General features: G+C 39.2%; 1 protein-coding gene across 3 annotated transcripts in view; it reads left to right on the top strand.

Annotated features, from left to right (window-relative positions):
- The first annotated feature begins 1,069 nt into the window (after positions 1–1,069).
- The window catches only part of ESRP2 (epithelial splicing regulatory protein 2), a 43,361-nt gene continuing 25,368 nt past the window's right edge, over positions 1,070–19,062 (top strand). For all 3 annotated transcript variants that reach the window (XM_051629075.1, XM_051629076.1, XM_051629074.1), the window contains exons 1-3: positions 1,070–1,202; positions 1,429–1,581; positions 2,549–2,677. In XM_051629075.1, coding sequence (XP_051485035.1) covers positions 1,447–1,581; positions 2,549–2,677 — 264 coding nt within the window. In that variant the 5' untranslated portion in view covers positions 1,070–1,202; positions 1,429–1,446. The remainder of the gene's footprint in view (positions 1,203–1,428; positions 1,582–2,548; positions 2,678–19,062) is intronic.

Genomic DNA, 19,062 nt, shown 5'->3' with positions numbered 1-19,062 from the left:
AATTAGTAACTCATCAGTGGTGGCCATGGGAAAAATAGTAATAGGGTCAAAGCAGTTGAGGGGATTTTTGATTTTTATTTCTGCTTTGAAATAAATTTGAGTTTGACAGCATCTCCCAAAATTGTCTCAGTCCCCCATGTTACAAGTATTACTGCTGCTCCCATTGAGCAGAAACTCTTAGAGGAGTATTTCTTTTTAGTGCAGGCAGCTAGATGGTGTTTCCCCCTTGTAGAGTCTCACCTGTGAAGCAAAAAGGTCTAGAGAAAAACTGCCCATCTTGGATTGCAGCTAATGGCCAGAGGATTGTTCTTTATTGAGCAGTTACAGGATAGAAAATACAGAGCTTTGTATTTCTGTTTTGCAAAACATCCTAGATACAGGCTTTCTCAAAACCAAAAATAGTTTTACTAGAGCCCCCTTTTGTAAACCATATGCAGCACAGGGCCTAAAATGCGAAGTGCTTTCTCCCTATAATAAAAAACTCCTGTATAATACTACACTCTTATTATACATTAACGCTGGGACGGGTGGCTCGGCACACACACAGCAGTGGGCACCAGAGGCAATGAGTGAGGGGCAGGTAAAGGCTTTTTTTGCATTTCAATGCGCCTTTCAAGTCATAGGTTGTGTTTCGGTAACCGTACGAATATATTCTTCAGATTTCCAATCACAGGGGGATCCGGGCTGAGTGCGCAGACCCCCACATCCCCCCCTGTGCGCCGGGCCGCGGGCAGCAGCGTCGCTCCGCGGGCGCGCAGCCGGAGACGCGCATTGTCTACGCCTGGCGCGGACGGGATCCCGCAAAACTGAAAGCAGGTAAAGAAAGGCACTTCCTGCAGGCGGAATTAAAGAGAGAGAAAAGGGAGTTTTCCTCTGATCTCCCTCAAAAACCAATCAGGCCAGATCAGCCAGGCGTTGATTCTCCGTCTGTCCCTCCTACACCTTTTCCAAAGGCCCAATGGCCTTGTCCCTCTGGGAGATTGACTAGAGTCACATGAGCCTCACCAAGGGCAGGTAACTCAGGAGAGGGGAAGGGGGAAGGAAAAAAAAAAAAAAAAAAAAAAAAAGGGACACACACACACAGAAAAAAAAAAAAGCCCAAGCCCAGGCTGGGCTTCTGCCATGATGTCAGAGGGAAAGAAACCCACAGCTTGCTAATTTCACCTCCCAATCAGCCCCGGGAAGGAGATCACCGGGAACAGGTAGAGATGCAAGTTTTCTCCGTTTTCATTTTATATTTTGTCTCGAACTCCCTACCTCCTAAATAGCTCCTTCTCTCTTCTTGATATTGTGACTCCTCGTTCGCTCCTTTTCCCTTTGATCACTTGGAGGTAGGGGGTAAGCCTTTATGGGATTTTTTTGTTTGTGTGCCTTTTTTCTTTTTTCTTTCCCCCCTCTCTTTTTTTTGACCTCTGCTTTTGATTGTAGTTGTTTCCCCCTGTGGTCATGACGGCTTCGCACAGTGACTCTTTGGTGGTGTTGTTTGGGGCAACCGCTGGTGCATATGGGGCTAAACTGGGTTCGGATGAGAGGGAACTAATTCTCTTGGTGTGGCAAGTTGTGGATCTACACAGCAAGAAGGTATGGCTTCGACACCCGGGCCGAGGGCGCGTTCCCCGGGCGCAGGGCGAACAGGCTGGCCCGGCCACTCGCCGCTTGCCCGGAGCCGTTTGTTCATTTCACAAATACACCGAGGGGAGGGAGCGGGGCCCCCGTGCCCGGCGGGTCGTTCACTCCTCCGGTTCAGTCGCTCCAGAGGGTCCTTTTTGTTCCGTTTTAAGGGAAAGAAGTAACTTAAAACAAAACAAAGTTGGGTCGCTTCCACCCCCTTGCCCTGTCCCACTTAAAAAGATCCGTAGCTTCAAAGTCGAAGATGTCTGCGGACTTTTGAAGCTTTGCAACGAAAAAGCTGCCCCAGTGCGCTCCAAACGTGCATGCTTTCCTGGGAGCTGTCTCAGGGTAACCGTTGGACCCTTTGCGGCCTGTTGCTGGATATTTTTTTTTAAATTTATTTTTAATTAACCAACGTTTGGATAACCTTTAAGAGAATCTTGGATTCCTTTAACTTTCAGGCCAATTAAAAATATACTCTTATTTTTGTTTGTATGTTTGTTTCAAAAGCCCTATCAATAAACAAGAAATCCCCTAGAGATGAAGGGCTTTGATGAAACAAACATAACTATCCATTTAAGGAATAGATTCAGGAAACTGCCTTAACATTATGTGATCTTCCTTTTACAATTAATAATTCCGGCAAAAAAAAAAAAAAAATAAAAAAAAAATCAGTGCTAACTGCTCAAGGCGTCCCATGAAACCGGCTCTGATTCACCGAAGCAGAGAGCGTGGCTCTCCGGGGTGGGGGGGGGGGGGGGAGGGAAAGAAACCGAGGCAAAAAGTTTCGATTTGTGAAATCTACAAATGCTTTTTCTCATTGTGATTGTTATCGGGAAGGTGATACTGCTCCTTTCTGATTTTTCTGAACGCGTGGTTAAAAAGAGCTGCTTCGGTCGTTCCTCACTTTTGCCCATAATTTCTTAAATGTTCTTAGGTAGGGACACTACACAAATCCCTGGTGAAAGCAGACAATTTGGACTTAAGTGACCAGTGTCGGGAAGTGAGTGGCTTAACACCAGAGGGACTGGGCAAAGCTGAACCATTGGACCGGGTTCTTCAACAGGTGAGAAGTAGGGGCTCTTCGGGGTGAAGCCTGGGGACGAGATTCATTGGATAACAGAAATAAACTTTAATTTTGCCTTTCATTTTGAAATCACTAGCGAGATTCTGTGCTTGTTTTAAAGCTAGCCCAAAAGAGGCCTGAACCGTTTACAGTTGGGACCCTGTAATTCTGAAACTGTTGTATACAACACCAGAGTATTTTAGCTTGTACTCTGGTCCTTGGAAGATCTGGCTTCTAATTATTTTGATGTGTCGATTTTATTCCAGATTTCTCTTACTTAAGGCTTAAAAGAGCAGGCTGATAATTTTGCAGTGCTAATCAAAATTCCAAAATTTAGGTGGTGTGTTTTAATCTACAGGTTCACTGCTAGAATGTGTCTTTAAAAACCTGGCCTTTTCTCACTTGTTATTCTTAAAGTTAGTTGAAATCTTAACAATTATACTTTCATAAAACATCAGTTGTGCTGATTGTGTATCACACTTGCCAGGTGAGCTTAGTTAGTTTAGTGGATTATAAAGTGATTGGATTATTTTCCTTTGATTTCTGTATTTTGCTCTTTGGCTCTCTTTATATTACAATAAGACAGTAAGTGTAAATTTCTATGGTCCTTGTGCTTCAAGAGGCCCTAAGTTACCTGTAAAAAACCAAACCAAACAGACAAAAAAAGTAATGCAAGTGGTGTATACATAGGCAGTTCCTGAAAGTTTGCTTGCATACACTGTTTTTTCTATAGATGAAATCTGCTTGAATGGAAAAATACAATAGTGCATTTTTGTGTAACATAGAAAACTGGCTTTCCACACCTTGTCTGAATCATTCGTAGGTGTGTTTCAGCAAGAAACTTGCTTAGGCAGTAGAACAGGTTTATGTTGCTGTAACTTCTGGTGACACAGATAACTTGGCAGACTAGTTCCTAACCCTCTTTGATAGGGTGGTTAATACTTCACTCTGTACTAAGTATCTTTGAAAACAGAAATGGGCAACTTTTATGTGTCTTGAAATCTGTCAGCATTAGTTGCAGTTGGCATTTATTCTACTTACATGAGCTTTTCCAGAGTCCAAGACCAAGAGGTGATTTTTTTTTTTTTCGGTAGTTTTTTTTGTCTAAGTTTCAAAATAACCCCTGAGAAAATGTGCAGCTGCAGGTTTGATCTTGTCCCAGATCTTGCACTAAAGACATCTGGAAGAGCTTAGCCTAGTACACTCTGTTTACCTTTATAACAGACATACTTTAATTATACTCAATACTTTATGAGAGATTGTATCTTATTGCTGTAAATTGCTCTGTAGGTGGCTCTGCTTTAGCAAATAAAAGGAAATACTACCTTTGTGTGTAGGTGGGTAGAGGCTCTTGAAAAACATCAATTTTGGCTTTTTTGTTCTTTTTGTTTGGCATATCTATGTAACTGAATAATGATTTTGCTGTTAATTGTTCCATGCCAGTTGTGATGTGGCCAGTTCCATCACTGGTCTTCTGGAACACACTTTACCTAAGCTCATGTCCCTTTCCCTGTGTGTTTCCAGACTCCATGAGAGTTAGGAAAGAATTAATTTATCCTCCCACTTGCAGTGGTGGCAGAAAGCAAAATTCCATGTTCCTTAATAGTATATATTTTTCTGTTTTTTGTTTTAAGATAAGTCCATTAAATATTTTAATTGCATCATGTATTTCAAGGATGAGTCAGGTGTCTGTCAGCACATACAGATGGGGTTTTTTTTCCTCAGTTAAGTGTTTTGATTAGCAAAATCTCAGGTGGGTGAAGTAGTTATTTGAAAAGGAGGAGGAAAAGGAAGTAGACTTGTACCTTGATTTGAGATAATGTTAAGAGAGTATGTGAAATTAGCTTTCCACACCCTGCTTGGATTGTGGTAAAAAAGTTGATGATGCAGCTAAAAATCTCTCACTTTAGCATGCGTCTCAGTCACGTAAATGAAATTTCAGTGTCTGCTTCTGACTTTTGCTTTGGGTTCCCAGCCTCTACACGTAAAGGGAAGTGAGAATTGCTCAGCACAAATCCATTGCAACTTTTATCCATGCTTCAGAGATCTTTCCCAACCATTCTGTGATTCTGGTTCTGTGACTCACAGCTAGTAAAAAGTAGATCAGCTACTGTATGTCTGGAGTTTTTCCATTGACCACAGAAAGCCTCCTTTTATGGTGATTTAGTTCACTTTCCAGCAATTATAATGTCCACAAAAAGTCTGTAATCTGTGAAGTCTTTGCTCTGCTTGTAACAGGGCTGTAGTATATGTTCTATACATTTTGTGACAAGTTTTTAAATACTGTACTTGTCCAGGGTAACAGATGCTAGTGCATTTATGGGATCCAGCTCTTATTTTCTGACAGGTTATGTACAGTGCTTTGATAGCTGGGTTTTGGTTGGGGAGGTCCTGGTAATGTACAAATATTAGGGAAATAGTAACTTGAAGGTCATAAAATGTATCCTTTGGAAGCAGTCTGCTTGATGTATTAAGCTATTAATGCCACATTGAACTAACCTCTTGTTAGACCAATAATGGTGAACTTAGAGCTGCTGGTTGAGATGTGTTGCTGTGGTTGCAAAATGGTACTGAGTAGAAAAATGTGATGATTTTATTTTTTTATTTTAACAATTAAGTAAAGAGCTCTTGTTCAAGTGTGTACTTGGAACTGTCTTGAGCCTGTGAGGTACGCATCTAAAGATGCATTGCCTACACTGCTTACTAAAGGGAATAGCTTCCACTTTTCTTCCTGCATTACTGGCACATCCTCGCTAGGTTTCATTGTTCAGATCCTCAAATCACAGGACTTGGCTTATTTAGCATGCTATTTACATTTTTCTAAGTAGTGGCTAAAGCTTTATGGTTTCCCAAGCTTTTAAGGGAGAAAATTATATTCAGGTTGCTCACTGAAACCTTGCAGGAATGGAAACTTGCTTTTGAAGAGCAAAACCAAAATGAACTTTGCCTTTCTCTCAGCTCCATTACTCTGTCATCAAAAAGCTGACATCTTCATGTGCTTCTCTGATTCTAGCCATGCGGGTTCCAAGTTAAAGATCGAATACTAAGTTGAAAGTGTTGTGGATTTCTTCATCCTTCCCATACAGAAAACCTGGCTGAATCAGCATGACTTGCCTTAAGACATGTTAGTTTCCTTTTGCAAGGCAGTATTTGCATGTCTCCTTGACAAAGGATAAGTTAAATAATTTTGGAGAGCTGTCTGCAGTATTTAGTTGTAATTACCATCTTACTTTAAATGATACACATAAAAAGGGAGAGGTTCTCATGAGAGCTGAGTCTGCTTTTGAATCTGTTGAAAGCATTCAAATTTCATCTACGGATGGACATTGAAGTATTAAAAAAATTTATGGAAGACTGTCCTAATCTTGCTGATCTTTAATTGCATTGTACGTTGAATCCAATAGATCAGTGATAGATTTGATCAACATAGAAACACAAAGCTGAGCCTTCCCCCTCACCCCTTTTCCTAAACTATGTATGCACAAACTGAAAATACTGAGGGGTTGTTACTTCATCAGGTGATAGTAAATTACTAGTTCTCTAAAGTATGTCTGGATGCCTATTGATTATCCAGCTGAGCTGCAGGTGCAATTTATTTTCCTCACATATCAACAGATTCAGCAAGAAACAAGCTGGTTAGATGAGCATTTGGAAACAAATGGGATGGGGGGAGAGGTGGAAGAACCAGTGAATTCCTCTAACCTGATAAACCGGTTACAACTTTTTTTTTTTTTTTCTTAAGAGAAACTTGTTCTGCAGCCTCTTCTTCACAAAGTGGTAGCAGAAAGTTTTCTTGGTCTTGCCAGCTGTCACACCTTCATTCGGGATAAATTATTTTTAAAATACTTTTAATACGCCTATGAACCTTCAGACTGTTGGAAAAAAAGTCTGAAAATGCAGGATGGGTTGGTTTGTTGTGTTGTGGTTTTTTTTGTGAGTCTCGTGGCTGATCTTCCAGCTTCACATTATTTGGTGAGTGCATTGCCTCAATAAAACTCCTAACAGAGTCTATATTTTCTGGGTCTGAGTTCTGAAGTTCTGGAGCAGGTGTTTGGCAAACCTTTGGCAAGTGTAACTGAGCAGGCTGTTCTCTCCACAACAAACACTTAGGGTGCAGTTTCACAAGATTTGGCTGCAGCAGTGAAGCCAGCTTCTTTCTTGCCCATGCACCATACTTTGCCATCTTTTTGTTGTGTCAGTAAAACTCTTTGTGAGGCTGTGCTGTAAACAGGATCACTGAAATGAGTAGGTAGGGTGGGAACTTCTAAGCTGCTTTGCTGTCCAAGCTCACGTCCCATGAGACTACACCCTTTGGTTGTATTTTCATGATCCAACATGTTTGATGGTGATACCAGCTTAAGGTATTTCTGCCCCCACATCACATTCTCAAGCTGCAGTTGTATGAGAACTTCTTAGTGGCACCTTTCACTTAGGTAGGTACTGCTGCATGGACCTCCCTCACCTGCATTCTGCCAACAGAAAAGTTTTTGGGGCTGCATATTAAATGGAGCAGGGCATTGTTCCGACTTAAAGGCAGTTCTGGTTTGGAGCAGTTCTGTCTGATGTGCAATGTGGCAGATTAGGTCGTTTTTCCAAGGGCAGCTATAGCACCAAGGTGTGGATAAGCAGAGTGGGTGAAAGGAGAGTAATGTTTTAAGACAGGTTGGCCACAAAGCGGTCTGTATGGTGAAACTGTGGCCTTGGTTTGGTAACAGCAGTGAGAGATGAAGATTACCTAACAGACACAAGGTGGCCTTCAGGTTGTCAGGACAGATAGGTGACAAACTCCTGCTCTTACAGGGGGCTGAGCATACTGTGTGCATGTAGCCTTGTGCAGCTACGTATCTTAGCATTGAATAGCTCCCTGTTTCCATTGGTATTTTAACCAATGCTCATCCAAGTTTGTTTGATACCTAATATTGCAATATTGTCAGTCTTAATTGTGGGGAAGTAAGGACGTGCTAATGCTTCCTGTGGCTGCTGGCTGTTACAACATGCATTTTTTTTCATTAGCAATGAAAATGGATGGCTAACTATTTTTCAAAACCTTAGCTCTCATTCTGTTGTTGGTGATATAGGTGAACTCTATTTCCCCTTAGAAATCCTCTGTGCTACCCAGCTCCCACTACTTTAAATTAAACACTTGTATCTGATATCTGAAAAACAGAGGAAAGTTAATCGCAGAAACAGTTCCTTTATTATGTGTATAATATATATGTATACATTAATATACATATGTAGATCATGTGAATGTATTTATTACTGACAGAATTTATGTTCTGTTAGGTTTATGGGAAAGCTTAGCTTCTCTGAAGGCTGCAATAATACTTTCATCTGAAAAGTATTCCCTTTAACCTTATTTTTGCTGCTATATTTAGGTCTGCTGCACTTCAGAATGAGCAGAGAATTAGATAAAGGAGTTTGTCTAGAGCTCCATATTCTTTTCTTTGCAAGCATAAATCTGTGGTAATGTTGGCTAGCTGGGCTGTTGTCTTGTCTTAAAATTAGAAATGCTAGTATTCATTAGAAGTGAATTTGTCCCAGTGGTTTTAGGATGAGCATGAGAGGACTTTTATGATAGCAGATGCTGCTGCTTGTTCTGGTGCAGTTAAACAGTAACATTCAATCCCTTACTAAGTCTGGGTGGATTAGAATGCATAGGAAAATAAACTTTACTGTGACATGTCCAGAATAGCTTGACATACCTTCACACAGTGTGGTGTTGTGGAGTGTTTGAAAACTTTGTCACTAGCATATTTGGATATTCTCACAGATATATGTTTTATCTGAATACTTGAATTTCTCCTGAAATCACAATTTCAGGTTTTTTTAGAACTCATTGGAAGACAGTAAAACACAGGGTAGAAGCCTTTTGAAACAAAGGTTGTTGGCTTACGTGTTCTTCAAAGGCTTTGAGCTTCTTTCCTCTAGCTTTTTGTAAGTAGGTACTGAAAAAATCACTGGAAATGTATGTGTCAATGAACTGTTGTTAAGATTTTCAAAAGTGTCTGAGGAATAGTAAATGAGGAATGAAGGGTTTACATTCTACCATTTTGACAGTAAGTATACATGCAGTGCATCTACCAGTTCTTAAGTGTTAACAAGGAAGCAGCTTAGAAAACTTTGAATACTCAGGTTTGTCTGCAGATGTCCACTGTTTACTTCTTCCTCTGGCAGCATTTTATTTGGAAGAGTTGCACAGTTCTGGCATCTGTGTATTGGTTTCCTTGGAGGGGTTTTTTCCCCTTTTATTTTTTTTTTTAACAAAACCTGAAACAATCAAACACCCCTAAGTTATATGCAGAAGCTCTTGAATAGCCAAGTGCTTCCAAATGAGGGCAACATCTCTGTCAACGTGTTGCAGCACTTCTTTGCTGAACAGTTAGGTTTAAGAGTGGCACATAGATGCTGGAATTGATGTTGCTACCAAAGCAGTATTGTGGCCAAATGTAAAAATGCTAATTGGAGATTAATTTATTTTTTTTAGCAACATGACGTCAGCCCTGTTTTCTTTTATAATTTCTATGGTTAAAATTGGAACTTTCATGTCTCTTAGTTAAAACATAAACAGTAATTCTCCCTCTTCCTCACATTCATGACTTTGCCATCTCCTGTCTGCTCTGGGAAAGCTTTTTTTTCTTCATAATAATTTCTGCTTTGCATAAAAACTGCAGAGATGTCATTTTCCTCCATGATCAATTTCTGCTAGCTACAACCTCATTTCAATAGAGAAAAATATTGATGCTGTGTAACACAACCGCATGTGTGTGTCCTAAGAATGTACTGAATCAGAATTCATGTTTGCTGTACAAATAATTATTTTGTGCTTTGCTCTAATAGATCTGTGTTGATGTTTTTTAACCTGTTCACAACTTACTCCAGTGTACTTCTATACAATAGTCTTTGTCCTTCCTTTGTTTATAAACAGATGATTTACTGATCTGTCCCTCCTTCATTAAATCCTCATGCTGTGAAGGTAGATGTGAATTACAAATATTACACAAGTTATTGTGAATTGAAATGTAGATGTTCATCACTTGTGATGAGTAACAAAAAAACCCAAAACAAACAAAAAAACCCCAAACCCACAGCCTTGCCACTTCTCCCAAACTTCCATTTAAAAATATAGTGGATTTTCTTTCCTCTTGCTGCCTTTCTCTGTAGAGCTACAGTGGGCAGAGAGGGGCAAAAAGTGTTGGAAAATGGCTAACGTGTTAGCACTAAAATATTGGGAAGAAACTTAATTTTAAGATTAAGAAACTGTTACTTTCTCTTTTGCAAAAACACGACTCCTGTGGTGATTTTGGACACCTGCTAGCTTGAAAGAAAAGATTCTATTACTTGAGTTCTAGGACAGTCTTGGAATTGTGTTATCATTCATCCTTAATTGAAATAAAAACTTGATTAGTCGTATTTCCATCTCTGCCATTCTAGATTCTAGATAATTTTTAGCATGTGCTTTAACATTACAATGAATTGTGTAGACACTGGCACTGTGTGAAGTTAAATGTCTATATAGAAATTATGGCAGAATTACTCTCCTGTAAGGCAATTCTGTTGCAGTGAATTGTACTGGAAGTAGAGCTATACTGTGCTACTTGGAAAATCAAAGAGCAAAAACCACTGGGGATGTTTTGCTTTGTAAGTTGATCTTGCTGTAGCCGTGTACCTGAAAGTTAATTTAGGAGTCCTTTGCAACTGAAGAGAGACACAAAACAGTGTACAGCACATCAAACCTCTTCAAATAACTACTGGATTGGAGAGGGATGCATGAGATTGGGAACTGGAAAATATGTAGCAGCTGCAAGAATGTGACAGAGTTTTGGGGTTTGCTTGGTTGATTACTGAGTGTGTTGGCCAGTGTTACTTCCTGCAGCAGAATTAAACTGTTACTGGCTGAACTTGTGCTTGTCGTAAAGCATGTGAAATGGCACTACGTAAATAAGAAGTGCAGAAGAAAACTGCTGTTCTGGTTGTAAGCTGAAAGATACATAAGAAAAATATAAATCCACCCCCTCTTGCTATAAACCTCAGACACTGGGAATTGATCACAAGAAACTGTGATTTCTTTCCTATTCCAGACAACTCATATCAATTTTTTTTCTGTCATCATGAACTCACTTTAGAAACAAGAAGCTACCTGAAAGAGACAATGTAGTTCTATAAGAGGACACAACATCTGTGGTGTCACCATTAATGTCCTTGTTCTGTACTGGGCAGGTTTAAATCTCATGGAGGGTCAAGCATAAATTCTGATCTTACTCAGTTATGAACTGCTATAATAATTTCTTACTCTTATTTTTCCTTTTACCAAACATGGTCAATTCTGGATGCATAGGGTTGCTGCCCTAATCTTTGACTTCAAATGTTCAGGGATTTAGGGACCTACTTCTGCTTCTATTTTGTTTTTGTGAAAGCATGTTGAACAAGAAAGGGAAAACTCCCCATTTCTGAAGCAGAAGTAGAGCCAGTTTATAGAAGTTTGACACTTCTTTTTTCTTTTTTTTTTTCCCTGATATTTGTAAGCTTCTAAGCAAGAATCACTTGGAATCTTATATAAGCAAAGATAGTTCATGCATCTTAAGGCTGTTATTCAGGAAAGTACATGGCTATGATATTCTTACAGTAGAAATTTAAAGGAGAGAGAGGAGTATGAGAGAATCTTGAGGGGAAACTCAATTTTGGATAATAGGTATGCCTTCTTTCTTTCTTTCTATGTCTCCTTTTTACTTTTCCTGGATATTACTACAAAAAGAACCTAAAACCCAACCCAATAGAAAAAAATGCTTTAGTTTTGCAAGTATTGGCTATTCTCCTCCATCTGGTTAAGCTTGCACTACAAACAATGAGGTAGTGTTGAGTAAATAGAGCAGTACCATGCATTACAGTCAATAGAGCCAGTGCTAAAGATCACATTGCTAATGAAAGTTTGTCCTTGAAACAGAGGTAAGTGGGAGTGGGGGAGGTATAGAACACTGTGAGAGAGCTTGTGCTTAAATCAAGACTTTAGGACATACTGCAATCACAGCATTAATTAAAACCTAAAGTTTGGCAAGTATGTTCAGCCTTGTCTCTCAGGCTGTAGTGGCTTGCTCTGAGAGTTGAGCTGATAGCAAGCAACCTGTGGGGAGTGTGAGGTACCATTGTAATCCTGCTTGAAATGTAGGTAAAAGGTTGACAGAGTATGGATTTTTTTTTTTTTTTGCATTACTAGTGTTCAGAGTTTCCTTTTGCTTAAAGACAGACTCATGAATGATCTATGCTAACAAATGAGAAGGTGTTCTGCAAGATACTAATATTTTTTGCATTGTTTTCTTGTTTTTGATGGCTAGTGGCCTCTTCCATACAGGTTAATTTAAAGGTGAAAACTTATTTTTATCTCAGCATGTGTTTCCTTATTTAGCAGTTTCCTGAAACACAATATAATAGTAAAGTAAGTCCAGAAACAGTGCAATTCTTATGTTGCTGGACTGGTGTACTTTATCTTACACAAGGCTAACTTCAAGTAGCTTATTTGTGGAGTACTCTGCATATTTCAACACTCTCTTATTAAAACAGATTGGGCTTTTGAAGATAAAAGCTGTGACCTGATTGCTGTGACATTTAGATGGCCTGAACTGTGGTCTTGCCTTTTATGCTTAATGCATTACCTGAATCAGATGCTGTAGATATCATAGCTGGAAAGCATGCATGTAATCTGGTGTTTCAAACTTCCATCTAAGAAATAATAAAAAATGGTCATAAAATGCTCAAGTGTCATGGCTTGCACAGATCTTTGGCTTGGAAGAAAGTTAGATTTTTGCATTCTTTACAAGGAAGAATAAAAACTTTTAGTAGCTATTGTTCAGTCTGTCACACAAAGACCTAGGCCAAATAAAAATGAGCTAAAGAAAGAAAAAATGTGGAAGCTTTACCCTTAAGACAGTTTATCACAGACCTGAGTCACAATGGTCTGTTTTGTATGCTCTACAGACTGTTACAGGACAGACAAAGCAAGACATCTGTTGCTCCATTTCTGTATTTCATATTTTACCTGTTATTAAACTATGCTAAGCAAACCTATTTTTATGCAGACAGCTAGCTCTGGGCTGCCCTCACCTAAGCTGAAAGTTTCCAGCCCCTCTGTGTAAATTGGAAGGTGGGTGATTTATTTTAAGATACTTTTGTAAATGTTTTGTTGAATGGAAGAAAGTGATAAACTTTGAGTACCTTTTCATCCCTGGATAAATCTTAAATAGCTTTAAAAGTATAATTCTGTGATTTTTAATTACTACTTCATTTGAAGACTTGTGATGTTTGGAGTTTTATGGCAGAACAAGATAATTGAGACCTTAATCCTGTTGCTTTTGTTAGCTGATGCCGTGTGTGATAATAATTAGGTTTTTTCTGTGAGAAAGGCAACAATTTGAGTTTGTGTCTATGTAGACACCCAGCGTAGGTGAAACTGGGAATGGTGGCAGAGCAGGATGTATGGAACCTGGTTTGCTGTTGTTGGACCTCAATTCAGGGAAGAATACAAAATGACAATGAGATTAGTAGGTAGTAAGAAGCAACATAATAAAGTTGAAGGAAAACGGTCTACACAGTGCTTGAAGTTCAGTGCCACATCCTGCATCTCCTTGAGACTGAGGAGAACAACCCTGATCTTACATTTGCAAAGTCCAGAGTTGGATGGAAATTCTGACTGGTTTTGAGTAATACATCCATCTCTCTCTCTTGCTTTTGTACATTTATGGTGGCCATTGTGACTGATTACTCATTCAATATCAAATAACTGAATGAGTTAATAACGCTGCAAGAGGCATAAGGTGATATGTAGCTTGACTGGTCATAGTGAGCACAGTTATTTTGTCTGTGGCATGCTGGAAGTTAAAACCATGCTTTTATCCAGGCTAGTCCTCGGTCACAAATAGTCTCAGTCATTAGTGTTCAGTAGAGCAAAAAATTGCTTTCCTCTTAATAGGAGAAATCAAACTGGCAATATGGTTTTTGAACATTTCTAGTGAGTGGACTTGGGCTGCCCTTGTCACCTTCTGCAAGTCTCCCCTGCAAAGAAATAAAAACAAAGGGCAATTTCATTTTCATGTATGTCTGAATAGTATCTAAACACAGTAATTTTTCCTTTCTTGCCAGAAGGAAAAAAAAAAAAGGCAGCTGCAGCTTGTGGCTGCACTGTGGCTTACACTTTTTTTTTTTTTCCATGCAGCAATTTTGTACAAGGTCACCATGTATCCATTATCAGCCCTGTGGAATAGCAGTTAACAGATGAACAAAGGCAAGGGATTACTATAGGATTCTCTGTTTAAAAAGTTACCTGACACAATAAAGGGTTATCATACTAGTAAATACTGCTGAAATGCAGTCTGTGCTCCTCCCAGTCATATTGACGTGCTTTAAATTCCTCCATTGCATGGATAAGGCTGACATTATCACCAGGATTTGAAGAGTGAAGGAGCAGAAAGCTGCCCATGGAGGGTATTGTAAATAAATGTGAAACTCTCATGGGTGCAGTGTCTGAGACACAAAGTGCAATTGAAAATATTTCCCAAAGTTGACTTGGCATAATATGTTGTATATGTTCAAACTTTGTATATGAAACCTATGGCTGTTTACTCTTGATGTTTCTCATGTTCTGTTAGAGCCTTTAAGACTTAAAGGGAGACTCCAGGGTTGCTGGATGTTTGTTTTTCAGTGGTGCTCCAATCTTGCTTGTTTTGTTGACAGGAAGTTTTGTGTTAATCAAATGCTGCATATCACCTCTTGATTTCCTCCCCTTCCCTCCCCCAGGCAGGAGTCTTTCCTCAAAGACACATGCACACATGTATACACCATGATGACACTGATGTAATGATCAATGGTGTAGCTTCAGAGTAGGCAAAACAGAGGGACACCAGAGAGATCAGAGAATAGCACAATAGCTAGAGATGTCTTCTAGAACCCCTAGAAAGCAAGGTCAGCTAGAGCAGGCCAAGGACCATGGCCAGTTGGGCTTTGAATTCCTCCAAGGACTGAGACTTTGCAGATTCTCTGGACAGCCTGTCTTAGTGTTCAGTTGCTGCAGATCTCCTTTCAGGAACTGTATCTACAACTGTATAATTGGTTTGGGGTGGTCTTTGGCAATAAAATGCAGAGTACTTCCCATAAAATCAGGCTTTGAGGCAGGGACTGCAATATCTTGGCCTGTTGAAGCAGAACCTCTGGTAGAGTGTCTTCAGTGACACCTTTTGGGGGACTGTAATTTGTTTTCTGTGCTGCTCTTACCTGAAAGGAGACAGGTCATTGTCATATACTCTATGCTACAAGCAAAGAGTGGTCCACACCAAAGGCCTAAGAGACAGTCTAAAGTTCTAATGTAGTGACTTAGTCATGTCTATTAAGTAACAATGATTTAACACAAGACTGGGTATTATACATGTTTATAAACAGTATGGCTTTAGTCAAATCACATGTGACCTCTGTTTCAAAGTGGTGTAGTACATATGATGTTATAATGTGATCTCCTGGCTAGGACAGCTGCAGTTAGAGAAGTTTAACTTCTCTTTTCGATTGACAATTCACATATGACACGGTGTGAGAGCATCCGTGAGAGTCAACACTGATACTTCTAGATCAAAAAAGAAATGCTGTATGTGGTTGCTACTTAAGTTGTTTTCACAACATGAAACACTGTATGTGTGTGAGCCTGTGTGGATCTTACAGTATTATTGATTTGTTTTGGTAAATGCTATTTGGTAATCTGCATGATAGACTATGAACTGTGCTTCTCAAACTTCATTATACTAACAAAATGTAAGGTATTTCAGGACTTAAAATGTTGAGAAATATAATTAATTGAAATTTAGAAATAACTTGATACATTTAGAAAGTCTGAGTTGCGAGATGTGCAAACATGGAAGTTCAGCTGATACAATGGTATGGGTTTTTTTGTATTATAACTTGTGTCACTATATAATTCTATTCATTAACATAAGTGTGCGTGCACAGAGACATATATCTGCATATTAGAGCTGCCTGTCTGTAGTGATTTCTATGCTGCCTTCCACTTTTTTTTGGGTAATAATTACTGGAGGAAGTCTCTTATGTAGGTAAAAAAAAAATTGAGAAGGAGATCTGAAATAGATCTCTAGTTTCCGTTTCACATGGAGATGTGTGTTGGTCAGGGTGGAAATTTATTCTTGATTTCTTAAAATTAATATGGGGAAAAAGCAACCCACATGTGACTAGTTTCCTAGGTGTGAGCAAACAGATTTTACCATTTCACATTTGTGTACCTCAGATAAATTTTTTTTTGGTCTCAAACAGTGTATTTTACAGATCTGTGGAGTAATATTAGTAATATGAAATCTTGACATTCAGAGGAACATATTGGAATATATGATACAAAATAACTTTTCTAAGTTATTCCTGAGAGATTTCCTTTTAGTTGTGACCAAAAGATATTACTCCTGAATGTCTGGGGTTTGGTTTGGTTTTTTTTTTGCAAAAAACTCATCTGGAGTGCTAAGCCTGTTCAAAGTTTTTTTTATAGGTTTTATCCCAAAACAAGTATCATCAGTCTGTCTCACAATTTTTGGCTAGATATGTGATTTGTCCTTCCACCTAAGTCTAAAGATGGTATGGAAGTAAAAAATGAGCACTTTTTAAGATGTTAACTTGGTAGAAACTTGCTAATATATTCATGTGTAATCACCAAATTGTTACCTCTAGGCAATTTAGTAAAGTGTCTGTCGATACCACTGATTTTGAAACCAGGTCCCCACACAGTGAGGACCATGCTTTTTGCAAAGAACACTGATAAATCCAATAACCCATCTTTCTACTTGGAAATAGATGCTTTCCTAGTTTAAGTGTGGAGTACAAGCTAAGTTTCTTTCTGGATTTCTGTTTTATGTTTTAGTATATAGCATTCCAGACTTCGTTAAATTGCAAGGATGCCTTTAGTTCTGAAGCTTTGTGAATGATTTGGTGTCTTGTCTGGTGCTGTGAGCTGTGGTAGGTCTGTAAGGCTGAAAGAAGCAAAACAGAGGCACTTTTCAAGTCAAGAAAAGAAAGGATCCCATTTTAAAAATGCACTAGGTGCTGCTGGAAGTCTAATGAGTAAGATCATAGAATCCCAATTTTTCTGTTATTTCTCAGAGCTAAATTAAAGAGGGAATCCCCCAGAGTGTCTTGGAGTTTTAGAAATGGTTCAGTTGACAGCATGGATGTGTTCTGCAATTGAGTTATCTCAGTATTCCATTACCATGCCAGGCACAGATAGAGCACACATGCAGTGGCCTTTCTCAAGGATGAGAGCTATTTTTAGTTGGGGAAATGGGAATATCCAAATAGCCAGAGGTTTATTTTAGTGTTATGTGCATCATAACTAAAGAAGGAGCTTAATGAGGAATCTTCTTGTTTCTCTTAAGTTTTGCAGCTTTGTTCGGTTATAGTTAAGGCAACATGAAGGGGGTTGTGTCATTTCAGCCACTTGGGATTCATTTGCAGAGAACACAGCAGTTTGTGCTGGCTTTCATCCAGCTTTGCTGCTGGCAAAACATGTCTCTTCGCTCTCTTTGTACTCTCAGCTACATGACCAAGATCCTGTTCAGCCAGTTTTTCAAACTGCTGCTCAAACTCTGTCCTTCCCTCTCACCACCTTTACTCTTAAGAACTGTTTTAGGTTTTGAGGAGGTAAATGTACAGAGTAACTTGTTTGATGCTTCCTCTTCTCCCTGTTCAGTTTTTAATCTCAGTATTGAATTATCTGTATTCCTTTAAATATGGAATGATTCATCAGAGCTCTATTACACTGATCTGGTGGAATAAGCAATAAAGGGTGATGCCAATACACTGTGGTTCTTGCAGTTGGAATGAGGGCTGGTTACAAGATGCAGACAGTGGTAATTAACACTATATAACTCTGTTGCTATGAAAGAAGTAGATTAACAGGGGAGACAGGGTGTGTGAGCTTGGTGGAGGAAGCTGTAAGGTGGGGCAGCTTTGCATGCTAAACTGGTGGAGTGCTATGGAGGGCAGAATGAAGATGAATGACAGGAGGTAAATAGCTGAGATGGGTTTTATTAGTGGAAAGAAGGAGATGTGGATGGAATTTACAAAATGACAGAATTGTGGACAGCTTGTTCAACATGTGAGACAGAAAAATGTAATGTAAATCTGGTACTGGTCTTAACTTGTCCTTAGCTTCCTACATTTGGGTGTATGCTGGTTCGAGGTTGTTTTTTTGAGATGCTGCCTGAAATGGTTAGTGCAAAAAAGGAGGCTGAGGATGGCTTTTCTGAAGGAACACTGAATTGCTTAACTTATATTTCAGTGTGGCTTTATAAGCACATCTGCACTGGCTGCTTCAACTCCTTTTGATATACGTGATAGGCTGTAAGAACTGAGGATCCAGTGTAATCTATAGTAACAAGAGCTGGTCCAGAGCCATGTGTTTCATACTTAACATTTCCAGAATTTGGAGACACCTTGTGTAGATGAAAGGAGCCAGTTCAGGCTAATCTCCAGTATCTATCATTCTTCTGTGGCAGTGTTATGCTTGCTATATATTGCCCCATGTTCTTCTAGTGGATCTTCCCAGTCACAGGCTGCTACCCCATTCCTCTCCTCAGTTAGCCCATGTGATAGCTATTCTGTTTTGGGTAGGAAGGGTTGCTTATGTGTCCTGACTATTCCTCCCACGCTCCTTTTGCCCTCTTCTGGAGCAGTACACCCCAAAGTTTGAAGAAGGCTGTTTTTTAAGATAGAATCTTCTAAATAAGCACTCAGCAAGGCCTGCTAGCCTTGTGGCATTCTATCTAAGGCACTTTAAGCTGCTAGACTCTAGTAAGAAAAGTGGAGAATTGTTTTGACACGTCGACTGTCCCATTGCAATGAGTTTGCAGTGTTGAATGTTATCACTGACATTTAATAAATATGCAGTACACATACTTAGGCTCCATTTAAAATAAAAACAAATGCTGCCTCTCATGCCTTCTTTAAACCTTACTATGTATGGAGTATTGGGCTTCTTAGTGTCTTTATGCAGTATTTTGTTCTTTTTGATGTCTTGTTACCAGGGGCTTCTGAAAGCAGTTACATTGTGTATCTATCAGCTGCACATTGTGTGGGAAACACCGTCTAAAAAACTGAATATTTCAGTGCAACAGTCTTGAGTTTTAATAGCTTGACTTAAACTACTTGGCTTGAGTATGTCCTTCCTTGTCCAAACATTTTTCTCCTTTTGTTTTCTTGGTGAAGATTTTTTTGAACTACAGTTCTTAAGTTTATTTGTAAAGCAGGAGACTGTATATGCTTGCTGCTTCCCTCAAATGGTGTGTGTTTGGTTTCTTCTTGTATCTGATCAAAATAGCTCCCTGACTACACTCTTTATATGGGCTTTTGTG

The sequence above is a fragment of the Apus apus genome, chromosome 11 (assembly GCF_020740795.1).
Source record: "Apus apus isolate bApuApu2 chromosome 11, bApuApu2.pri.cur, whole genome shotgun sequence".
Taxonomy (NCBI): domain Eukaryota; kingdom Metazoa; phylum Chordata; class Aves; order Apodiformes; family Apodidae; genus Apus; species Apus apus.
This window is presented reverse-complemented; position numbering and strand designations above follow the sequence as displayed.